The following is a 20630-nucleotide window of genomic DNA, read 5'->3' as shown; positions in this document are numbered from 1 at the left end:
GCCTACAGTTCTCTCACCGCATTTCAATCTTCCCTTCAAAACTTTCAGCAAGCGTCTGCGCAAAGCAGCCCTTCTCTCAATTCCACTCATCCTTGTTTCCCTCTTGTTTTCCCTAGGTGAGCCTATTATTCCCACTTTGTACCGTAATCCCTCAAACTTTTCCCGACTCTACCTGCAGATGTTTGATGTAGGATTTCTGGAGCCACACGTTAAGTTAAGTAAACCTTACATTCACTGAAGTAATAAATGCAGATGTCAGTATCAGTCCTGCTTTGTCTTCTTGGCTTGCTTGTTACCTGTCATGCAAAGCTGTTTAATTGCACACCACTGTACGGTACCTTCTATTTTATCTTTCTTGAAATACAAACTTAGCAACAAAGCTGTTTTAACCAAAAATCACAGTAATATTAGTCTTTGGCTCGTCATTTACATTTTGCTGTACTTCCTAGCATTTCGACTGTTGCTCCACGATTGGATATTTATCCTTTCAGGCTGACATTTCCTTAGACATTCCAGAGCTCCTACAACACATACAACAACAGGTACAGCAGAAATCATGACACACAGGCATGTTTTGAGCACATAATTTTCAACACATCCTCATATGTCATTGAAGATTCACTGATTGTATTTTAGCATGCATTTAGCACGGCTGAGTTGAAAAACCTTGATGACGCCTGTCGACCACCTTAAGTTATATCTAAAGATAAAATCTTCAGGTCTTTGTTCAGCTCTGGAGCAGGCAGGAGAGGGAACCCTCTTGTGAAGGTGAGGTTCCTGTGGGGAGAGTCGCCCCTGGATGAAGATCAGACTGGTGGAGGTGAAGAAGAGCTGTCGGTCCAGGGGGTCTCTCTCTGATCAGTCTGTATCCCCAGTACAGCAGGAGAGCTGGGAGTCCCTTCACCTTGACAAGTGAAATAACTGTGACATCAGCAGCTCTCGTCCTGGGCTTGACCATGTCTCTCTCCGTCTCTGCTGTCAATGACCTCCTCCATCAAACAGCAGAGCCTCTTCCAGACTCGACTGCCTCTCCTCCACACAGCAGCTGGGCTCCTGGTCTTCAGGGGCAGCTGGGGTCGTCACTCCACTGAGCTCGAGGACTAATCCTTCTTCATCTGGAGGAGGCAGCTCACCTTCCTCCTCCTCAGATGGATATCCTGAGACTGTCCCCTGCTCTGGGTCTTTCACAATAACGGTGCCTGAAGGGATTCCTGGAGTAACACTGGGAGAATGATCTACTGGGAAAACTGGAGTAGATTGGGGTTTCAGCACTGGAACAATCTCTCCTCCTGTTCCATCGTCTTCTTCCATGCGCAGGGACACAGCATCACTGAGCCTTTCAGACCCCTTAAGGAATTCATTTTCTTTACGGATATTAATATTGTAACGCTTACAGCCGACAGGCACTGTGTAAAAGCCGGCGTACCAGAGCAGGTGACGTCACCGCCCTTCCCTGTGATAGCAGGACTACAGCTACTAGGCTGTAGAGAGATCTCTCTTTGGCTCACCGGGCTGGGTCGCTGCAGAGAGACGCGGGAGTCCTGGGTTCGAGCCCCCGACGGTGGGGGGCCAACCTAATGCGGCAAGGGCCTGAGTCCCCGTTGCGTTACAATATTGTTGCATGCAACTGGTATCATGCTTCTCTCCTCTCTCATCTTCAACCATTTCTTACACACAACAGCACCCAGTCCAGCACTCATCAGCACAGCCACTGCTGCTGTGATGACTAAAATAATTCCAACCCATGACACACTCCTCATCTCTGAAAAAACAAGAACAGAGACAGTTACACAGAAAGCAAATCTAGAACAGCAAGAAGGAAAAAAAAAACTATCTAGCAGCCAGTGTCTGACAGTGTTCTTGCTGCCCGGTTTCACATCCCAGCTCAGAGCCCAAGAAACACCAGGAGAGGAGCTGGAAAACTCCAGTTTCTGAAATACCAGCTGAAACACTGGATGTGTGTGACTGGTTTCAAACCACAGGAGAAAATCAGCACTAAAACAGCTGAAGTCAAGTATTTTCTTTATATGCAGGTAAGTTCAGGTGGAGATCAGTTTAACTCAGTTTCTCCTGTACTAAAGACTCACCTCCCACAGTGACAGTGAGGGAGACAGTGCTGATGGCGTTTCCCTGAAGGTCCCTCACTGTGTAGCTCCCCTGATCAGCTGGAGGGAGCGCAGTGTCAGAGGGCCATCCTGCACCAACACTCTCTGCTCGTACCCGGGGCCAGGGAGCCCTGCGCTGCTCAGTAAGACTCTGGGAGACTGGGCAGATCCTGCAGGATCAAACAGCACCTCTACTGGAGCAGCAGTGTGGAGAGGAAGAGTCAGACTGTCTTCAGACCGCAGGGTGAGGACTTCTGATCGAGCTTTAATTTAAGGAAAGGAGCAGAGTGTAAGAATGATGCAGACAGTAATTCATCAGCTAGAAAGACTGCACTCACTCAGAGACATTATTTATCACATTTAAGTCTTGAAATTGAAGATATTTTCATAACAGCAACACTGATTTAGAGTTTTAAGTTAAAATATATTCAAGTACTGTAATGAAAAATCCTTCAATGTCAGGAAATCAATACCTAACCCAATACCTCCTATTAACCCCACACATCAGGGACTGACACTCGTGAAAGAGTCACACTGTGCAAGTTCCCTACTGGAGCCCCACTACTCACCTCCCACAGTGACGTGGACAGTGCTGATGGGGTTCCTCTGGGAGTCCTTCACTGTATAAGTGCCCCCATCTTCAGCTCTCACACTGGAGATCTTCAGCACCTGGTCTTGAACCCAGGGCTTCAGCCTGCTAGAGTCCGAGATCACAGTGCTATCGAGCACAGAGCACAGCCTGCGAGACTCTCCTCCCTCAGGCCTGAACCACAGCTCTACAGCCTGCTGTGTGCGCAGAGGGACACTGAGGGGGTCTCCACAGGAGAGACGGATGTTCTCCTCATGTCCTACAGGAAGACATTGACAAGTGACCGGTCAGTCACATGGCTGTGTCCCAGAATTCCCTCTCTACAACCTGAAGAGAGAATTCAGTCATCGAACCTGACATCATTCAAGTTGAGCCCCAGCTACTGTGAGGATAATGAGCTAAAATTTACCAATGACCCTGATCTGGGGTTTGAGATGAAAAGTTTAGAAGAAAGACTAGAGATGCTGGTGCACCAAAATTAAAAAAAGGAATAACAACTGTAGATCTGGTTTGTTGACACGAGTCATGGATCACTGTCCTGTAAGCAACCGATTCCCTGAAAACTGCTCAAATCACAAGGAAGGAAAATGAGATTACCTAGAACTGTGAGCTTCACATCTCCAAGGAATTTCCTGTTGCTCTTGTCATTCACAAATCGACACTCGTAGATATCTTCATTCGAGAACGTCACGTTATGAAGGATCAGGGAGAAATCCCCATCTCTGATCCTCTCTCTGGACAGCTCAGCTCCGTTCTCGAACCCTGGGTAAGTGTGGATTTGTCCTCTGTTGAACTCCAGCACACGGCGGTCGGCGGTCTCCCACTGGATAATCTTCTTCTTCTCAGGAGTGTGTCTGTAGGAGCTCCCATCACAGGGTAGAGCAACTGTGTCCCCATAGAGCCCAGACACAGAGAGGAGAGCAGAGCACACTGGGAGACAGAGGACACAGAGAGAGACTTCAGCTCCCTTAAAACACACAACAGTGAGACACAGCTCTCTGGATGTAACTGTAACTGCTTGTGGACAGCATTTCTTCACAGGCGAGGGAACAACAACTCTGATCTCTTACCTTGTGAGCAAAACACCGTCAGGACAACAACCAGGACCATCATGATGAGGGACCTGCAATAAGATTGCAATATGAGTGAAGGAATTAAAGCTAAAAAGAAAACCAGTGTCCAGTGTGGTTGAAATAATCAGTTAAGAAAAATACAAAAGAAGAGAAAGCTCTTTGTAAAAAATGATGAAAAGACACCAGGATCCAGCTACAAGGAGCTGAATTGAACACATAAAATGTACAATGATGTAATAATTTTCAATATGTTCTTTCACACTAGAACAGCAAGATAAACGTGCACACATATCTCCCCATATCCCATTTTCATTTTAAGTGCCTTGCCCAAATATCCAAACCCTTTAAAAGTTTACAAATGTTGCTGGATTACAAAAGACATCTTTTTCCAGTCAGTATTTGGACTGCAAACAGTATGCATTTAAAGATAAAACCAGTTATCTGCTGACAAATATCGTAAAGTCAAAACCCGAAATACAGTGCTTGCAGAAGTATTCAGACCCCACACATTAATATTTGGTAGACATTTTACCACAATAACAGCTTTAAGTCTTTTAGGGTACAGTAGGTGTCTACCAGTTTAGCACACTGGTTAGGAGTGATTTCCGCGCAGTATTACCGTAATGCCCATAATACATGCTCTCACAATCTGTTAATGCCAGCGAGACAGACTGAAGTACCAGATAGACTTCACGCAGTGATCTCACCCAGAACACTGCACTGATACGACAGTTTCACAGAATAAACTTCTCACCTGAAGAGCTTTCAGATGAAAGCTACTCCTTGATAAAATGCTTTCTTGACCCCGGGCTCTGCCTAAACTCGCTCTGCTTTGATGAAAGACGAATTTCGGCTAAGTGTGAACTGACCGGCGACAGAGGAGCAACAGCTCTCGGATCTCTTCCCCGCTCGTAACACCGTAAAATAAGTTTAATGCTGGTGCAGCTGAGCCTGCTTACCGCAGAACAACAGAGGGCTTCTTATCTTTTTGCTATTGCACGTGTAACCTTGTCTTAAGGGGAGCCGGGTTTTAGAACTGGGTACAGCTGTTCACAGCTGCCTTTACGAACTACAACTCCCATAAAAGCACTGGGCAACTTCCGGCACTCACAGCCGAGTGGGGGGGGGGGCAGTCACTTACAGCCGAGGGGAGGAGCTCCTTTCTAAAGTTTATTTTCTAACCTCACGTTTAAACAACAGAATGAGCTCTAATATTACTACAACACACTTTTCACCCAGCGACTCGACACAATTCGCAAACGAGGGTCGGTCTTCATCTGTGACAACCCGCAGCCCCTGAATACACACTTCACAACAAAACTACACGCTGAATCCTTAAACTGAAACGGTGACAGCGGTAAACGAAACTTCAGACCTTTTAAAAAAGCACCTCATTACTTCGGGTTTACGGCTCTTACCTACGAAATCAGAAGAACACCTCGGGAGGATTTGCAGAGATATCTGCTGATCCGGGGTACAGCAGGCTGGCAGCCGGGCTCTATGTCCTCACCCCTGGTTGGTTACTCGTGTAAAGCGATGGGAATCTCCTTCGCTGAAGTTTCGCACCCGGGACAGACCTCGACTCACCTTCCTGAGCCCAGAGACCGGCCGGGTACTGGGGTACTGGAGTAAAGCACTGTGACTCTGTCATCGCACCACTGGTGCTGAACTAACAATCTCACGCCCAGGAGCCGCAGGGAAACATTAAATACCCCCCAGGCTAACCACTCAATGTGGTACAGGACGCGCCAAATCAGCTTTAAGGCTTAAGGAAGGGGAGGGAAAGAACAAGCTTAAAAAGGTGTTTTGCAGTTAAGTGTCCTAAGGGGTGGGTACAATAGGAGTGGTTTGTATGTCTCTGTCCTGAGAGCACTGCTCTACCGACGGATTTCACTTCCATTTCAAGCCCGTGTGCTTTTTTATTTGTTTCTTTAATTTAACGATGTCTCCTACATAGTTTGCCGTTGGGTTTTTTTTTAATGTATGGACTTAATGGCGATGTTCGTCTCTCTATAAAAACAAAAGCGTAATCGCTGTGCTTCACTAAGCACGTTTGTCTAACTGGCTCCTCTTTATTTTCGGGGGATTCATGTGGCTCATTTGTCAAGATATTCATGCTTTACCTGCCTGTAAAGTACTTTTACGGGTTTCTTCAATGATTCTTTTAAAAAAACGAGGCAGGAAACCGTGGTTCTCTACTTGACTCACCCCCCGCTATTTTGACTAAGGAAAGGTTTACTCCTGTTCTGAATTCCTTTTGTTAAAATTAAGTTTTTATTTAAACAATAAATATCAATAAAGTCTTATCTATCTAAACACCAAAAAAGGAGACAGAATAGTGAACTATATACATTAATAGACACTTCACAGCCAGGGGAATTCACAATTGTAAAAAATTACAATTATTGTAAAAATTACAAACATTGTAATAAAGGAAACGTTGATGTTGAGTGGTGCACTGAGGTCTCTGGCGTTACGGGGTTTAAAAACTGCATTTTCTTTTAATTAGGAAACACGTCTCCGTCGGGCAGCATGATAAGAGCTGCACTGTGTCGCCGGGTTGGCAAGAAACTACAGTAGAAGCGAAAGTCAGATTGGAGATTTCCTGTGGACATTTAATATGGATTAAACCTCAGTGGCTTCTTTTTGATTGCTGTGTAGCTTGTAAAAAATCTGTCCCTTTCCTTCAAAAATCGGATTTAAATTCCATTTAGACAAGCAGAAACAAAACCGGTGTATATATATATCTAAAACACACCAAGTGTCTATAGATTAGTTTTCCTTGGGGGCCGAGACCACATCCCCCATTTAAACCAAGTTTTTTACAAACCTTTTTTCAGCTTTAAAAGGTTACTTACCGCAAATCGCCTTTGAGCAAGTGAGCAAAAGTGAAGAACAGACGGGTGATGCCCTTTTTCCTTTAAGAGGGAAAAAAAATTAACCGGAAAGGAGAGCCCAGATAAAAAAAAGTAGTCTTTTTCTGGAGTGAGAACCGTGAACCGCTTTTGAAAACCAGGAGCTGGAAGAACGACTTTGTGAGCCGAGGTGAAGCAAGGATTACACCGGACTCGCTCGCTGTCTAGTGTGGGCAAACTCTCTCTCGCTCTCTCTCGGCTGGTCGGGAGAGTGCAGTGCTGCTGGCAGGTGATAACGGAGAAAGAAATACAGCGCCGTTTATAACTCCGCAAGTCTGAGTGTCTCTGTGTTCGTCCTCACCGAACCCGCATTCGTTACAATATGTCTGTGTGCTCTTGCTTTTTGGCTCTGACAGGCAGCAGATAGACCACAGCGGATTACGGAAATGAAGAGGGTTCAGTCAACCAACAGCATGAATGAACCCCCTGCAAGAGACTGACACTCCCTTCTCCTCCAGTCACTCCTACAGCACGAATGACCCCCTGCAAGACACTGAGCACCCCCCCTTCCCCTCCAGTCACTCCTACAGCACGAATGATCCCCTGCAAGAGACTGACCACACTCCCTTCCCCTCCAGTCACTCCTACAGCACGAATGATCCCCTGCAAGAGACTGAGCACCCCCCCTTCTCCTCCAGTCACTCCTACAGCACGAATGTCCCCCTGCAAGACACTGAGCACCCCCCCTTCCCCTCCAGTCACTCCTACAGCACGAATGATCCCCTGCAAGAGACTGACCACACTCCCTTCCTCTCCAGTCAGAAAGCTCTCACAGCAGCTGGTGTCACTCCACGGATGTGTTGCAGCAGTGTATATTATCATACAAAATAATTAATCGAATTTACCCAGTTAAGACTCTTGTTACCCAGCGATTTAAAATCAATATAGATGACATATGTGTTTTTTTGTGACAATTGCCCTGAAACTATTCAGCATTTGTTTTGGTTATGTCCCAGGGTAAAAAGTTTCTGGACTAAATTGCAGACTTATAAAAGAGAAACCAATAGTGAAATTTGTTTTGAGGGAAAAAAGATGCTATGTTAAGTTTCAGCCCCATCGAAAACGATATTAAAATTTCGTTTGTAATACCTTGAATTATTCTAATGGCATGTTATTATATACATAAAATGAAGTGGTCTGGGAAGACCCCTTTGCTTGAGCATTTTAAAATGGACGTAAGGGGGTATTTGCAGACTATTTTGAAGTGCAAAAAATATGAGAGCGGTGCGGACATTATTTTTATTTAACCTTTTTTCATAACTTGAATTGATGTAGTAATATGTACCCCCGACGATCTTTTTGTCTTGAATTGTTATACGTACTCTTGTTTGTATTGTAATTTTTATTTTGTTAAGCAGAAAAAAAGCAGTGTATATTAATGTTGGATAGTGCAAAAGAGCAGCATGGGAGGATCTAAAAATTGTAGAAGCTCTTTTTTTTTCCTAAACATGTTTCTGTACCTTGTGTGGTGAAGCTCCAGTTGATGAGGAAGCTGGGTTCCCCCTACAGACAGCACAGTGACCCACTCCAGCTTTTGACTGCTGCTGCTCTTCTCCCCGGGATCTAAAGCTGCCTGCTCAGCTGTGACGCGGCTGTGACCCACCGATATGTTTGACTAAACATCACAACCAACTGTCCGTCTTCATGCAGCTGACGGCAGCACCGAGTGTTGAACTGGATGGGAGATATGAGCTGCACCTTCAACTGGGGACCTTTGCAAATCCTAAGTTATTGTATTACGCTGTTGTGGGATATTATGGTATTATTAATGTTGTCAATTAGTTTTTAATGGAGATTTTTTAATTGCAGGAAGCAGCTGGATGAGGTCACTTAACTGCTCACTAGAGGACCAGACTGGCCAGATAGCCTCTGCCTCTCGGTCTCTGGTCTTGTGTTGGTTTGGGTGGTGGTACCCCACATCACCAAATACATTTCAGAGTTTCCCAGCTGTTCCTGACCCTGACCTTTTCTCTGTTTTCCAGGTGTCATGGTGTCCCGGGACAGGCTGGGAGGAGGTGACTGTGGCTGCACTGACCGCTGAGCTCCTGGCCAAGGAGAGGAGGCCTGTCCAGCAGTGGACAGGAGGAAGACCGCTGAGCTCCTGGCCCAGGAGAGGAGGCCTGTCCAGCAGTGGACAGGAGGAAGACCACTGAGCTCCTAGCACAGGAGACGAGGCCTGTCAAGCGGTGGACAGGAGGAAGACCGCTGAGCTCCTGGCCCAGGAGAGCAGGCCTGTGCAGCAGTGGACAGAAGGAAGACCGCTGAGCTTTTGGCCCAGGAGAGCAAGCTTGTCCAGCAGTGGACAGGAGGAAGACTGTGGGCTGGAGGTGTTGTAGCGCAGGGTGAGGAAGGTGAGAGTGTAGAGAGGAATGAAAGTGCTTTGTATATCACGACTTTCCAACTCTGAATAAAGTTTTCAGAAAACCTTTCATTTGTTTGTGTTCATTAAGTTATTTCTGACATTTGGAATCTAACCAGATGCCCATGGGTCAGTATAAATAGCACCGGGGCCCAGGTTTCAATTGTGAGTGTGTGAGTGTCCTGTGAGGGACTGGTGTCCTGTGATCCCACTACACTCGGAAACCCAGGATCCATCTTACCACCACACTGACCTGCAGGGGAATCTCCCTCAGTTCCCTGGAGAGGTGTCTGGTCAAGAGGACCACGCCCGCTCTCTTCACGGAGGTCAAGACCACCGAGATTTCAGGGAGACCGTCTCTGGCCCCTGGGTGCCGGGGTTTGAATACAGAACAGGCTCCGAGGCCCAGATCTCCCAGGGGACCGACTCTTCTCGGCTCGGGGACGAGGAACAGCATCTGTCTGGATCTGAAGGGACAGCGGCTCTCAGACTCCCACAGAGAGATCAGAAAACTGGGACTCAAAGCTTCCGAAATAAGAACGTCTTTCAAAGACAAAGGACAAACAAGCCCCTTGTGTCTTTTCCCCCCCTTTTATTGAAAAATTAAAATGTTTTACAAAAAGGGTTCCAAACAGAACCTTTATCGCTTACTGACACCAGTTCTCTTTTGAACGAAGGCTGTCCTGCCCAGTCTCAGGTTTGGGGAAAAAGTATCTGGAATATCACAGCAGCAGTATTGCATAATCTGGAACATATTTTAAGTGTCTGCTTTGTGATAAAAAAATTACAACTTGGCTTATTGCATCTTCTTCTCCTCTGAATCTGAATTTGATCACGTCTCCATATTAAAGCAACATTCTTTCTCTCAGAACTGGGACATGGCCTCCTGTAACAGTCACAGTTCCCTCATACTGCCAGCACCCAACACAATGACAGCGCTTGAAGAATAAAAGTAAGGCCACCAACAGGAAGAGGATATTGGTAGTTAATGGCTCATTGATGATTCTTTGCCAAGGATCTGCTTCAACCACAGGGCTGGGCAGCTTGTTCCCCACCCCCACCACCCTTTGTGTAAAGAAGAGCTTCCTGCCCTGACTTTTCTGCAGCTGTGTCTGCAGAGAAGCCAGGGTATCGGATTCAACCACACGGCTGGGCAGTTTTGCTTCCCACTCCCACTGCCCACACAATAACCTTTTATGTACCTTGGGTGTGCAATGAATAACACTCACATACAGTACATGGCACATGTATTGAAGCCATTCCAGTGGGGAGCCTGTACAGGCTCCACAGGAAAAGGTAAAGGTTCATTCCACAGCTCAGGGCAAGCTGCAGATCAATAAGGCACAGGAGAACAGCAGGAGCAGGGAGGAGAAGGGCATTTAGCAGGCGGGAATGAGCCCCAACTCGGGGAGAAGAGGAGGAAAGGTCTGGAAAGCCGAAACTTGCAATGGAACTGAACAAACTCCTACTGAACGAAGCCACAAGTGAATCTGCCGGTTTCAGCTTTCCACTCCTCCCCGAGACTGGACGATAGCAGATCTGCTGCACACCCCATCTCTCCTTCGCACCTGGAGACGAGGGCCCCACAGACCCCCCACAGACAAGCTGCAGCATGAACCTTGACCTGCTTTTATAAACAGGCCTAGTCAAAGCCCCGATCTGAAATCTCAAAACTGACAAGAAAACTTAATGTAAATACTGCACAAACCCAGAGTTAAAATCCCTCTGGTTCATATGGCTCCAATAGACACATTTCACAATTAACAACACAACATAAATCTATACAAAGAAAAATTCACAAATACATAGATAAAAAAAAACTTCTAGACAGCTGAAGGTCAGATTTGAACCCTTGTCAGATTTGAAAGCCACATGTATCTGACACTTCAAAACGCCCCAAACCCCTCAGTACAAGCCCCGTACATCCATTCATTCCAACCGTCAACACTGAACATTTTCCACAGTTTGTACAGCAGCAACTGTATCAGTGTGGATGCGACACCCCATAGACAAAAATCCCATCAACGCAAAACCACAAAACCATGAAATTCATATGAAAGCTCAACCACAGGGCACAAGACATGAAAACATGTACCGAAAACATATAAAATTACAAAAAACCTAATAGGTACACATCCAATGGGTATTTTTTATCACACTACAGGGGAAATCGCATCATGGCTTGTAATCTGTTGGCAGCTACACTGGAAACACTGCCACTTGATTACTGACACTCAGCAACACCGTATATCTCCCAGTCCCATTTAATACAGTCTAGATTCTTCTGCAACGATTCATATTATTCAGCAAACCATTTTTAAGAATATTTTTGAATCCCAGAAATTATATTGTTTACCTTCCCATTTTGGGACACTCAGAAGTTTTGTATCCAGAATTACTTCTATATAAGTGCTTTAAAGCTCTTTGAGCAATATAAAAAAATCTCCTAGGTGTCCAGATTTATACTCTGTGAATGACTGGCATTAACCTGTGCACAAACCAATTCATCATTTAAAAAAAACAAATCTCTAATCAGTGCATAATCAGCCTGGAGTGTGTGATGTTTCCAGTAAGACATATAGAGATGTTGCATCAGTGCAATGATACACTCAAAACACTCAGATCTGATCGATTCAGTGCCGAGTGTAACATAAAAAAACGTCCAAAGGAATGTTCCTAACACACTTCCTTCTAGATATGTGCAAATGAAAATAAGACACATCAATACTGTGAATTCCCTCTGCAGTCTTCTGCTCCCTCTCTCTCCAATTTTTCAGTTATTCCCGAAATCCCACAGGAAACAGAGGCACTTAGGCTTCTGGTAACTTGTGTTTTGGTTCCTGAAAAACAGTGGAGCCAATTCTCCAGTATTAAGTACTCTGTCAGTAAAATGTACAATCCCAGATCAAGATTAGCACTGCAGGGAACTGGGGAGGTATTGATCATGACAGACCGGCGGATCTGAGGAAGTCAGGAGAATGAGGATTTGAGAGAGGAGAGCAGAAGACCATCGCTGTGGAGTCAGACTTGACAGAGTGCAAAGAGCTTCGCACTGTGTCAGTGAATGGCACACACCATAGACCATCACAGACTCCTGCTGGGGTCATCCCTCAGCACCGTGGAGCGCAGTCTGGAGTTAACAGAGGGAGCGACATGTATCAGGACACATGACCACCCCCAGCCTGAAGGGATGTTCCTAACGCACCTCCTTCTGGATATTTGCGAAGGAAAATAAGACTTACATCAATACTGCTGTGCATTCAATTTTGGGAGTTTAATAATCTCCCAAATTAATAAAATTAAGTTAATAAACTCATGAAATCCTTTCCAAAGGACCTGAAGGTGCTTTACATATAGGAGGGCACTGTTCACCCGTGAACCTCAGACTGTTCAAGCTCTGATCTAGCCAGGAATGTGGTCAGGACACTGATTATTAATACTGCTAATCTGGCCATGTTCAACTATTTCAATGGGTCCCTGACTGTCGTGTGGATAAACTACTCTTTTGCTTGACAAAGCCTCTGTCTGGCCCAAGCCAGTCGGGTGCGACGTCTAGGAGGTGTGAGCAGAGGGCCTCTGACAGGTCGCTTTGCTCTAAGGCCAGCAGCATGGAGCCTCACTGTCCTGTCACTGATGCGGGCACTGTGTCTGCCGGCAGTTTCAGCAGCAGTATGGGTGGCAGATCTGAAACGATCTCTCAGATGGACAAGTCTGATGTGTCGGTCCTGCTCTGGTGTGGTCACTCGAGGATGACCGGATCATCTGTCCTGCCTGTCTGCTGAAACCTTCTCTGCAGTCGGGACACAGTGGAGCGGCTTACTCCATAGTGTCTGGCAACGCTGGCACATGACATGCCTGCCTGCAGCATGCCAATGGCCCTCTCCCTTGCTTCTGGTGACATTCGAGGCATTATGGAATGCACAGCAAACTGACTAAGTGTGGCCTTTTTCTTGTAGTGACCTCAGCTTTGAATTAAGGCCTTTTTAAAGGTAACCTGATCAGGCATTGTTCCACCTGGACCTCGTTGGGTAAAAGTGCACCTAACGAGCTTTCATGTGATTGGCAAGTTGCAATGCCTCACTGCACAAGCTGTACTGCTGGTCAGAGGGCTTAAAACAAATTGACAAGCTATAACTATAGGAGGCTGCAAGTAACAGGTTTCTTCCGGTGCTGAAAAGAGAAGAAAGAAAACACAACGTTTCGGCTGTGGAGCCTTCTTCAGGTGTGAGCCGAAAAGTTGTCTTATCTTCTTGTCTTGCTCCTTTGCAGCCTACGCATGCTGACGCAGCTCCCCACCTTAACTACGATAACTATAGTATTCTCATTCCCGAAAATGTTGCACTTCTTTTTCCCCCATCAGTATATTTCTTAAAACGTCCTGTCTGATTGCTCATCCAAGCTAACGAGCCCTGGACTGTACCCCAGTGAGCAGATCAAGGGCTCTGTGCAGCACTGACCCGACCGCAGGCTGAGCTTGGCTCCGGACCAGAGCTTCAGAGCGATGTTCAGATGTTCCCATGAGCTCAAGCTCCCTTTGTCTCGTCTGCAGCACGAACGCTGGGCTCAGGAAGAAGGTGGAGAATTTGACAACAGACTTGCACTGACAGTTTCCTGTCTTGTGTCTGTTGCTGTGTCTCTGCTGGGCTGTGTGCTGGTTTATTCCTATCCACCCCGGAGGGCACCGTCAAGCAGAATTTGGATCAGAAACTACCCAAATGTGTCCAAAATATCCCAAGGTGATGGTGAGAAACAAAAATGTGTAAAACTGGTCTGTGCTCCGTTTTTGTAAGACGCCTGTAACCCCACCGTTTTTTTTTTCTCAAATATCAGATGCTTTTGATTCTGCACACATCAGTGAGCTTTTCAGATTCCTCAAGGTGTCCGTTTTCTTTACGGTTATTAACAATCTTGCTCTTTCAGCTGACCGGACAGTGGTCACAAGTCCTCACAACAACACTTAACACACCCAATACAGCACATCAGCACAACCAACACTGCAACAGTGATTCCAACAATTGCAGGCCATGACATGGTCCTTGCGTCTGAAAAAAAAAAAAACAAGAACAGAGGCAATTCAATATAAACAAACCTAGAACAGCAAAATGAAAAATATCCAGCACCCGGCGTCAGAGACACAGAGCTTTCTACATCAGTAACGGATCTTGTTGTCAAGAATCACATCCTGAAACATCTCTAATTGCAGCTCAGAACCCGAGAGATGCCATGAGAGGGGCTGGAAAACAAGACAGTCTCACTCTCATATCTGAAACAGCAGCAGATGGTTTCACACTACAGAAGAAAATCAGCTGATCTCAAGTCAATTTTATTCATGCAGTTGCTTGATTTTGTCTACCGAGACTGAATGACAGAAGACATTTACTTTAGGTGAAGATCAGTTTAACTCATAGTTTTTCCTGTACTAAAGACTCACCTCCCACAGTGACGACCGCAGTGCTGATAATGTTTCCCTGAAGGTCCTTCACTGTGTAGTTGCCCTGATCAGCTGGTGTGAGGGAGCGCAGTGTCAGAGAGCCGTCCTGCACCGACACTCTCTGCTCGTACCCGGGGCCAGGGAGCCCTGCGCTGCTCAGTAAGACTCTGGGAGACTGGGCAGATCCTCCAGGATCAAACAGCACCTCCACATGAGCAGCAGTGTGGAGAGGGAGAGTCAGACTGTCTCCAGACCGCAGTGTGAGGACTTCTGAACGAGCTGAAATTCAAGGTACAGAGTAAGACTGATTCATACAGCAAATAATCAGCCTGAGAGACTCTCCTCCCTGAGGCCTGAACCACAGCTCAACAGCCTGCTGTGTGCAGAGGGACACTGAGGGGGTCTCCACAGGAGAGACTGATGTTCTCCTCGTGCACTGACAAATGATCAGTCTCTCCTGAACAGAGAATTCAGCAACGTAACCCGACATTGTCTGAGTCGAGCCCCGGCCATTATAATGAGCTAAAATTTAGCAACAACCCTTTTCTGAGGTTTGGGATAAAAGAAGTGTAGAAGAAAAATCAGATATGCCCAAATATAAAAGAGGAAAAACAGCTGTAGGGATCTTCCTCTTACAGAACCGATTCCCTCAAACTGCTTGGATCACAAGGAAGGAAAAGGAGATTACCTATAACTGATGTGAGCTTCACATCTCCGAGGAATTTCCTGTAGCTGTTTTCATCCACAAATCGACACTCGTAGGTATCTTCATCTGAGAATTTCACATTATGAAGGATCAAGGAGAAATCCCCATCTCTGATCCTCTCTCTGGACAGCTCAGCTCTGTTATCGAATTCAGAGTAAGTTTGGATTTGTCCTCTGTAGAAATCCACCACAGGGTGATTGGCAGTCTCCCACTGTATAATCTTATTCTCCTCAGGAATGTGTCTGTAGGAGCTCCCATCACAGGGCAGAGTGACTGTGTCCCCATAGAGCCCAGTCACAGAGAGAAGAGCAGAGGACACTGGGAGACAGAGGACAGAGACAGAGAGACACTCAGCAACACAAGTCAGACATCAGCTCCCTTAAAAAACACAACAGTGAGACACAGCTCTCTGGACGTGACTGTAACTGCTTGTGGACAGCATTTCTTAACAGGAGACCGAAACGACAACTCTGATCTCTTACCTTGAGAGCAAAACACCGTCAGGACAACAACCAGGACCATCATGATGAGAGACCTGCAACATGAGTGAGGAAATTAAAGCTAAAAAGAAAACCAGTGTCCCAGTTGGTTTAAATAATAAGTTAGGAAAAGAGAGAGAGAAAGTTATTTGTAAAATGATGAAAAGACACCAGGATCTAGCAACAAGGAGTAAATTCTACAAATAAAAATGGATGTCATAATAATGTTCAATGAGTTCTTTCAACACTGGAACAGCCAGGTAAACATGCACACGTTTATTTTCATCTACAGTGCCATGCAAAGGTATCCAAACCCTTTAAACATTTACAAAAGTTGCTGGATTACAAAATATACTCGCACATCTTTTTCCACTCAGTACGGGGATGGCAAACAGAATAACCCGTTATCTGCTGCCAAATATCGAAAAGTCAAAAACTGAAATCTAGTGCTTGCAGATGTATTCAGACCCCACACACAGTCTCTCAGGGCACAGGAGGTGTGTACGAGCTCAGCACACTGGTTAGGAGTGATGCTCACTCACGGTTATGGGACAGCACCTGAGGACCACAGATTCTGGCTGGGGTTGAGGTGGGGACTTTGACTTTTATTGACTGGTCCACTCGAGGACATTCAGCTTGTCTTTCTTGAGCCACACACCCATGCTGCTCCAGCCCTGAATGTGGCATCACCGACCTGCTCCCAAGCGTTGGATCCTCAGCAGACTGAAACAGTCCCCCCCAGTGCACGATGCTGCCTCTGTCACGCATCACTGCAGGGACATGGGCTGTGTCAGCCTAGTGTCACACACAGCTCTTTGAATTTGGGTCCAAAAAGCTCTATCTTGGTCTCATCCAGCTGCAGACCCTTTTCCCAAATCCTAGCTCAATCACGCTTGTGTTGCAAGCTCCAGAGAGACTGTAAGACGGTTCTTTCTGAGCAATAGCTTTTTTCTTACAACCCTCTCATACTGACCGGCGTTATGCCGAGAGAGTTCTGGATATCGTCGACTGACGCACCTTGACTCCACTCTGAGCCCCTGAGCTCCTCAGGTCTGTCAGAGTGACTACTCTCAGCGGTATTGCTCATGTAGCGGAGCTGGTGTGGTGACGTCAGCGCCCTCACTACGCGTAGCAGGGTCCTCAGCTGCCTGGGCTGAGGGAGGTCTCCTTAGCTCACGCGGTTGGTGCCCTGTTGCGTTACGCCGGAGACCCGGGTTCGCGCCCCAGGTGTTGCGGGATGGAACAGGTGGCGGAGGGCACGAGCCCGCGCGGAACCGCTACGTTACACTCACAACTTGTTCCTTGTTCAGAGGCTGCGTTTTGAGCAACAGCCTTTTCCAGGCACGGTCTGGGTGGTGTGAAACAGCTTTCCCTTCTTGATGACTGAGCCAGCAGTGCTCACCAGGCTATCCAAACACTCTGATATTTTTCCAATCCTTTTTCCTAATCTACTCATTCCTATCCTTCAAAAAAACGAGCTCATCCACCATCAGCTCACGATTTAAGAAGGACTTTTAATACCCATCCACTGAGTCGCACTGAGCTTTGGAACGATAATAAACCACACCCTCAACTCGGACAACCACGAATAAACCTACTTTTATCTCCAATTTCTGGTTTCAAGACTTAGCACATATTTACCAACCCCTTTAAAAAACAAGCACATCCACCATCAGCTTACGATGTTAGAGGAAAAAATGAAAGAACAAGCAGAGTAGAAATAAACCCGTCTCACAGAGGGGAGTTTCCAGTTTCCTGTCCTAAGAACACAGCTCTAGCGAGGGACTTCACGCTGTTAAAAATGCGGCTTACAAATGCAGCCTGTGTGGCTCTGTTATTGAATCCTTTATTTCAGCGATGGCTCATAAAGTTTAAAGTTGATTTTTTTTTTCATGAGGACATAATCAGGTCTTAAATCTTGCGATTATCGAGATGAAGCTAATTCAAAAGCCACCGGGCTTTATATATATATAATAAGACGTACATGTAGGATAATGAACAAATTTGTTAAGGGGTTTATGCTGTGTGATCCCTGCCTGCAAGGCGGGTGTCCCCATCTGGGACAGTTAAAGGTTTCTGGAATGTGATGTTTAAAAAACCGGGGACAGAAAACCGCACTCAGAACGACAACGGTTGACCCTGAACTTGTCTCTCTCTATTTTCCAGGTGTCATGGCGGACAGCAGTGGACAGGAGGAAGACTTTCAGATTTTTCAGAATGAATTCACTTTGTATTCCACTCTCTAAATAAAGTTTCCGGGAAACCTATCTCGTCTCTCTGGGCTCATGAGTTTATTCTGGAGCTGTTCTGTGGTCTACCCAGGTGCCCTGGCCCAGTGTGAGGGGTTCTGGGGAATATCCATCATCACCTTCACTGCAAACTGGGAGTGCAGCCAGCCTGTCTCCTGCCCCAGTCCAACAAACACACCTGCACAGCCAGCACAGTCCTGAACCTCACTGAACTGCACCGGGATCAAACCAGTTCAAAAAGACAAAGAGGCCTCAAATAGAAGATCTGAACAAACTCTGTGATGAAGAACTCCACTACAAGACAAGCCGGGAGATACAGGGATACTACCAGGCTGGGAGCAAGATCCTTAGCACTCCCCAATTAAAAAACACATAGAACAGTAATTTCGGCTTTTAACACAGATGCAGCCATATTCACTACGATTCTTGTATCTATGTAGCAAACAAGTATGTAGAGGCTGTGTGCAGACCTAGAAGAGAGATCAGTGCTGTTGATATTCACAATGTGAGGATTCAGAGATCTTTATAAACCCTGCAGGCCTGTGTGTTACTGTAGTTTCTAACCCCAGTGGCTCAGAGAGAGCAGTGCTGTTGATATCCACACTGTGAGGATTCAGAGATCTCTATAAACCCCGCAGGTCTGTGTGTCACTGTAGTTTCTAACCCCAGTGGCTCAGAGAGAGCAGTGCTGTCAAAATTCACACTGTGAGGAGTCAGAGATCTCTAGAAACTCTGCAGGCCTGTGTGTTACTGTAGTTTCTAACCCTAGTGGCTCAGAGAGAGCAGTGCTGTTGATATTCACACTGTGAGGATTCAGAGATCTCTATAAACCCTGCAGGTCTGTGTGTTACTGTAGTTTCTAACCCCAGTGGCTCAGAGAGAGCAGTGCTGTTGATATTCACACTGTGAGGATTCAGAGATCTCTATAAACCCCGCAGGTCTGTGTGTTACTGTAGTTTCTAACCCCAGTGGCTCAGAGAGAGCAGTGCTGTTGATATTCACACTGTGAGGATTCAGAGATCTCTTTAAACCCCGCAGTTCTGTGTGTTACTGTAGTTTCTGACCCCAGTGGCTCAGAGAGAGCAGTGCTGTTGATATTCACACTGTGAGGATTCAGAGATCTCTTTAAACCCCGCAGTTCTGTGTGTTACTGTAGTTTCTGACCCCAGTGGCTCAGAGAGAGCAGTGCTGTTGATATTCACACTGTGAGGATTCAGAGATCTCTAGAAACCCTGCAGGTCTGTGTGTTACTGTAGTTTCTAACCCCAGTGGCTCAGAGAGAGCAGTGCTGTCGAAATTCACACTGTGAGGAGTCAGAGATCTCTAGAAACTCCGCAGGCCTGTGTGTTACTGTAATTCATAACTTCCTGTCGAAGTAGCCGAAGTGAAGGCTCTGAAAACAAACCTCTCTGAGACTCACAAATCACAACGCAAGCTTTTCCATATACCTAGGACATTTATTAAAAACGGTATTGACGTTCCGAAATGAGCCAACTTCACCGCGGTACAAGAGAAAGGAAAACGCTTTACCTTTGATCCCCCCGAATCAAGCGCTCGATGCGTCAGTGGAGGTTACGTTCAGCCGAAAGTGAAAGTAATTTTCAAAATGAGTGTGAGGTAACCTAAAACTCATTCGTTTCTCTATTTTCTTTTGGGGTCTGGGGTAAGCGATAGAACATTTTTATCTTATGTAGTTAGACGACATATATCCAACACTTTCGGCGCAAAACGTGTTGAGCTCAACCGCTGCGCCGCCAGTTACTTAACACGACGGCGACCTGATGTCCTTCGCTTCCGGGAAGACGCCAGATGTGACCTCACGTCATACGAACCCAGTCGCTCAAACTTGATATTACGTGACGTTTTTCCAAAATGGTATATGGAAGACATTTATTTATTACTTAATCTGGTATTAAGACTGGCAGATATCACAGTCACAATACAGAATTGTCTTATGCGTCTCCCATCTGCAGTGCTTATAAGGTGGAAGGTTGACTGTATTGGTGGCATAATGGTTTACGTCACTAACTTGTAACACTAAGGTCGGGTGTTCAAATTTAGCTGTCGCCATGAGTTTAGAGCGGAGTGGTGGCTCTGTTTGCCGGTTCGAATCCCGCAATTGGCAGAGGAATCCTACTCCGTTGGGCCCCTGAGCAAGGCCCTTAACCCCAACTACTCCAGGGGCGCTGTACAATGGCAGACCCTGCGCTCTGACGACTTTGCGAAAAGACAAATCCTCATGCAATAAATTGTATAGGGCTAATAATCTGATCTGCGCTAGATGACTCTATAGGGCTAGCAAAGTGATGTGATGTAATGTTAATGAAATGCAGTTATTACTTAAACTCCATTAGAAAACATGAAAATCACAAGGCAGAAACAGAAATTGGGGACAGAACACGTGCTCCTTTACATTATTTTTTCCCTTAAAAGAGGAGTGTAACGATATTGTTCTGTTGTTAAAGTCAGTGCAACTTTGCACGGGACAATATTATTACAAATGTAACGCAATATATGTATATCGAAGTTGGCAATACTGTTCACAGATGAACTATTGTGTTTCAATGTAATGCATTTCTCGTCTAAACGAGATTTTTTTCTCCGTGGCGCTAATAAGCTTTCGTAGCCACTAGGGGGCGTGAGAGTGTCAATCTTTTTATCATGAGGAGTGAAGAAACACTAACCGGGAGAAACGCTCGACAGGTTAACCCAACACTGAGGCAA

At 46.0% G+C, this 20630-nt stretch overlaps 1 protein-coding gene across 1 annotated transcript; it reads right to left on the bottom strand.

Moving 5' to 3' along the window:
- Window positions 1-1507: 1507 nt before the first annotated feature.
- LOC148813339 (uncharacterized) lies at window positions 1508-19704 on the bottom strand. The gene is made up of 17 exons (XM_088907964.1): window positions 19437-19704; window positions 15661-15713; window positions 15161-15496; window positions 14473-14751; window positions 13981-14083; window positions 13499-13584; window positions 10511-10609; window positions 10271-10367; window positions 9295-9508; window positions 8647-8858; window positions 8143-8274; window positions 6626-6685; window positions 3765-3817; window positions 3292-3624; window positions 2675-2953; window positions 2088-2368; window positions 1508-1762 (listed from the first exon to the last, which is right to left on the bottom strand). Exons 2-16 carry the CDS (start codon window positions 15701-15703, stop codon window positions 2142-2144), a joined length of 2553 nt encoding a protein of 850 aa, XP_088764090.1. The 5' UTR covers window positions 15704-15713; window positions 19437-19704; the 3' UTR covers window positions 1508-1762; window positions 2088-2141.
- Between the last annotated feature and the right edge of the window lie 926 nt (window positions 19705-20630).

Source organism: Atractosteus spatula (assembly GCF_055471065.1).
Source record: "Atractosteus spatula isolate fAtrSpa1 chromosome 10 unlocalized genomic scaffold, fAtrSpa1.hap1 SUPER_10_unloc_1, whole genome shotgun sequence".
Classification (NCBI taxonomy): domain Eukaryota; kingdom Metazoa; phylum Chordata; class Actinopteri; order Semionotiformes; family Lepisosteidae; genus Atractosteus; species Atractosteus spatula.
Note: the sequence above shows the minus strand (reverse complement) of the source record. Positions and strands in the feature narration are given on the sequence as shown.

What these genes read in the sequence shown, in the direction of transcription:
- LOC148813339 (XM_088907964.1), bottom strand. Translation starts at nt 15,703, where the DNA reads ATGATGGTCCTGGTTGTTGTCCTGACGGTGTTTTGCTCTCAAG. An exon ending in ACCTGGAAAACAGAGAAAAG is followed by an intron (nt 8,275 to 8,646) that starts GTCAGGGTCAGG and finishes GGTGGGTCACAG; the next exon opens with CCGCGTCACAGCTGAGCAGG. An exon ending in CTGGAGCTTCACCACACAAG is followed by an intron (nt 6,686 to 8,142) that starts GTACAGAAACAT and finishes TCCCTCTTAAAG; the next exon opens with GAAAAAGGGCATCACCCGTC.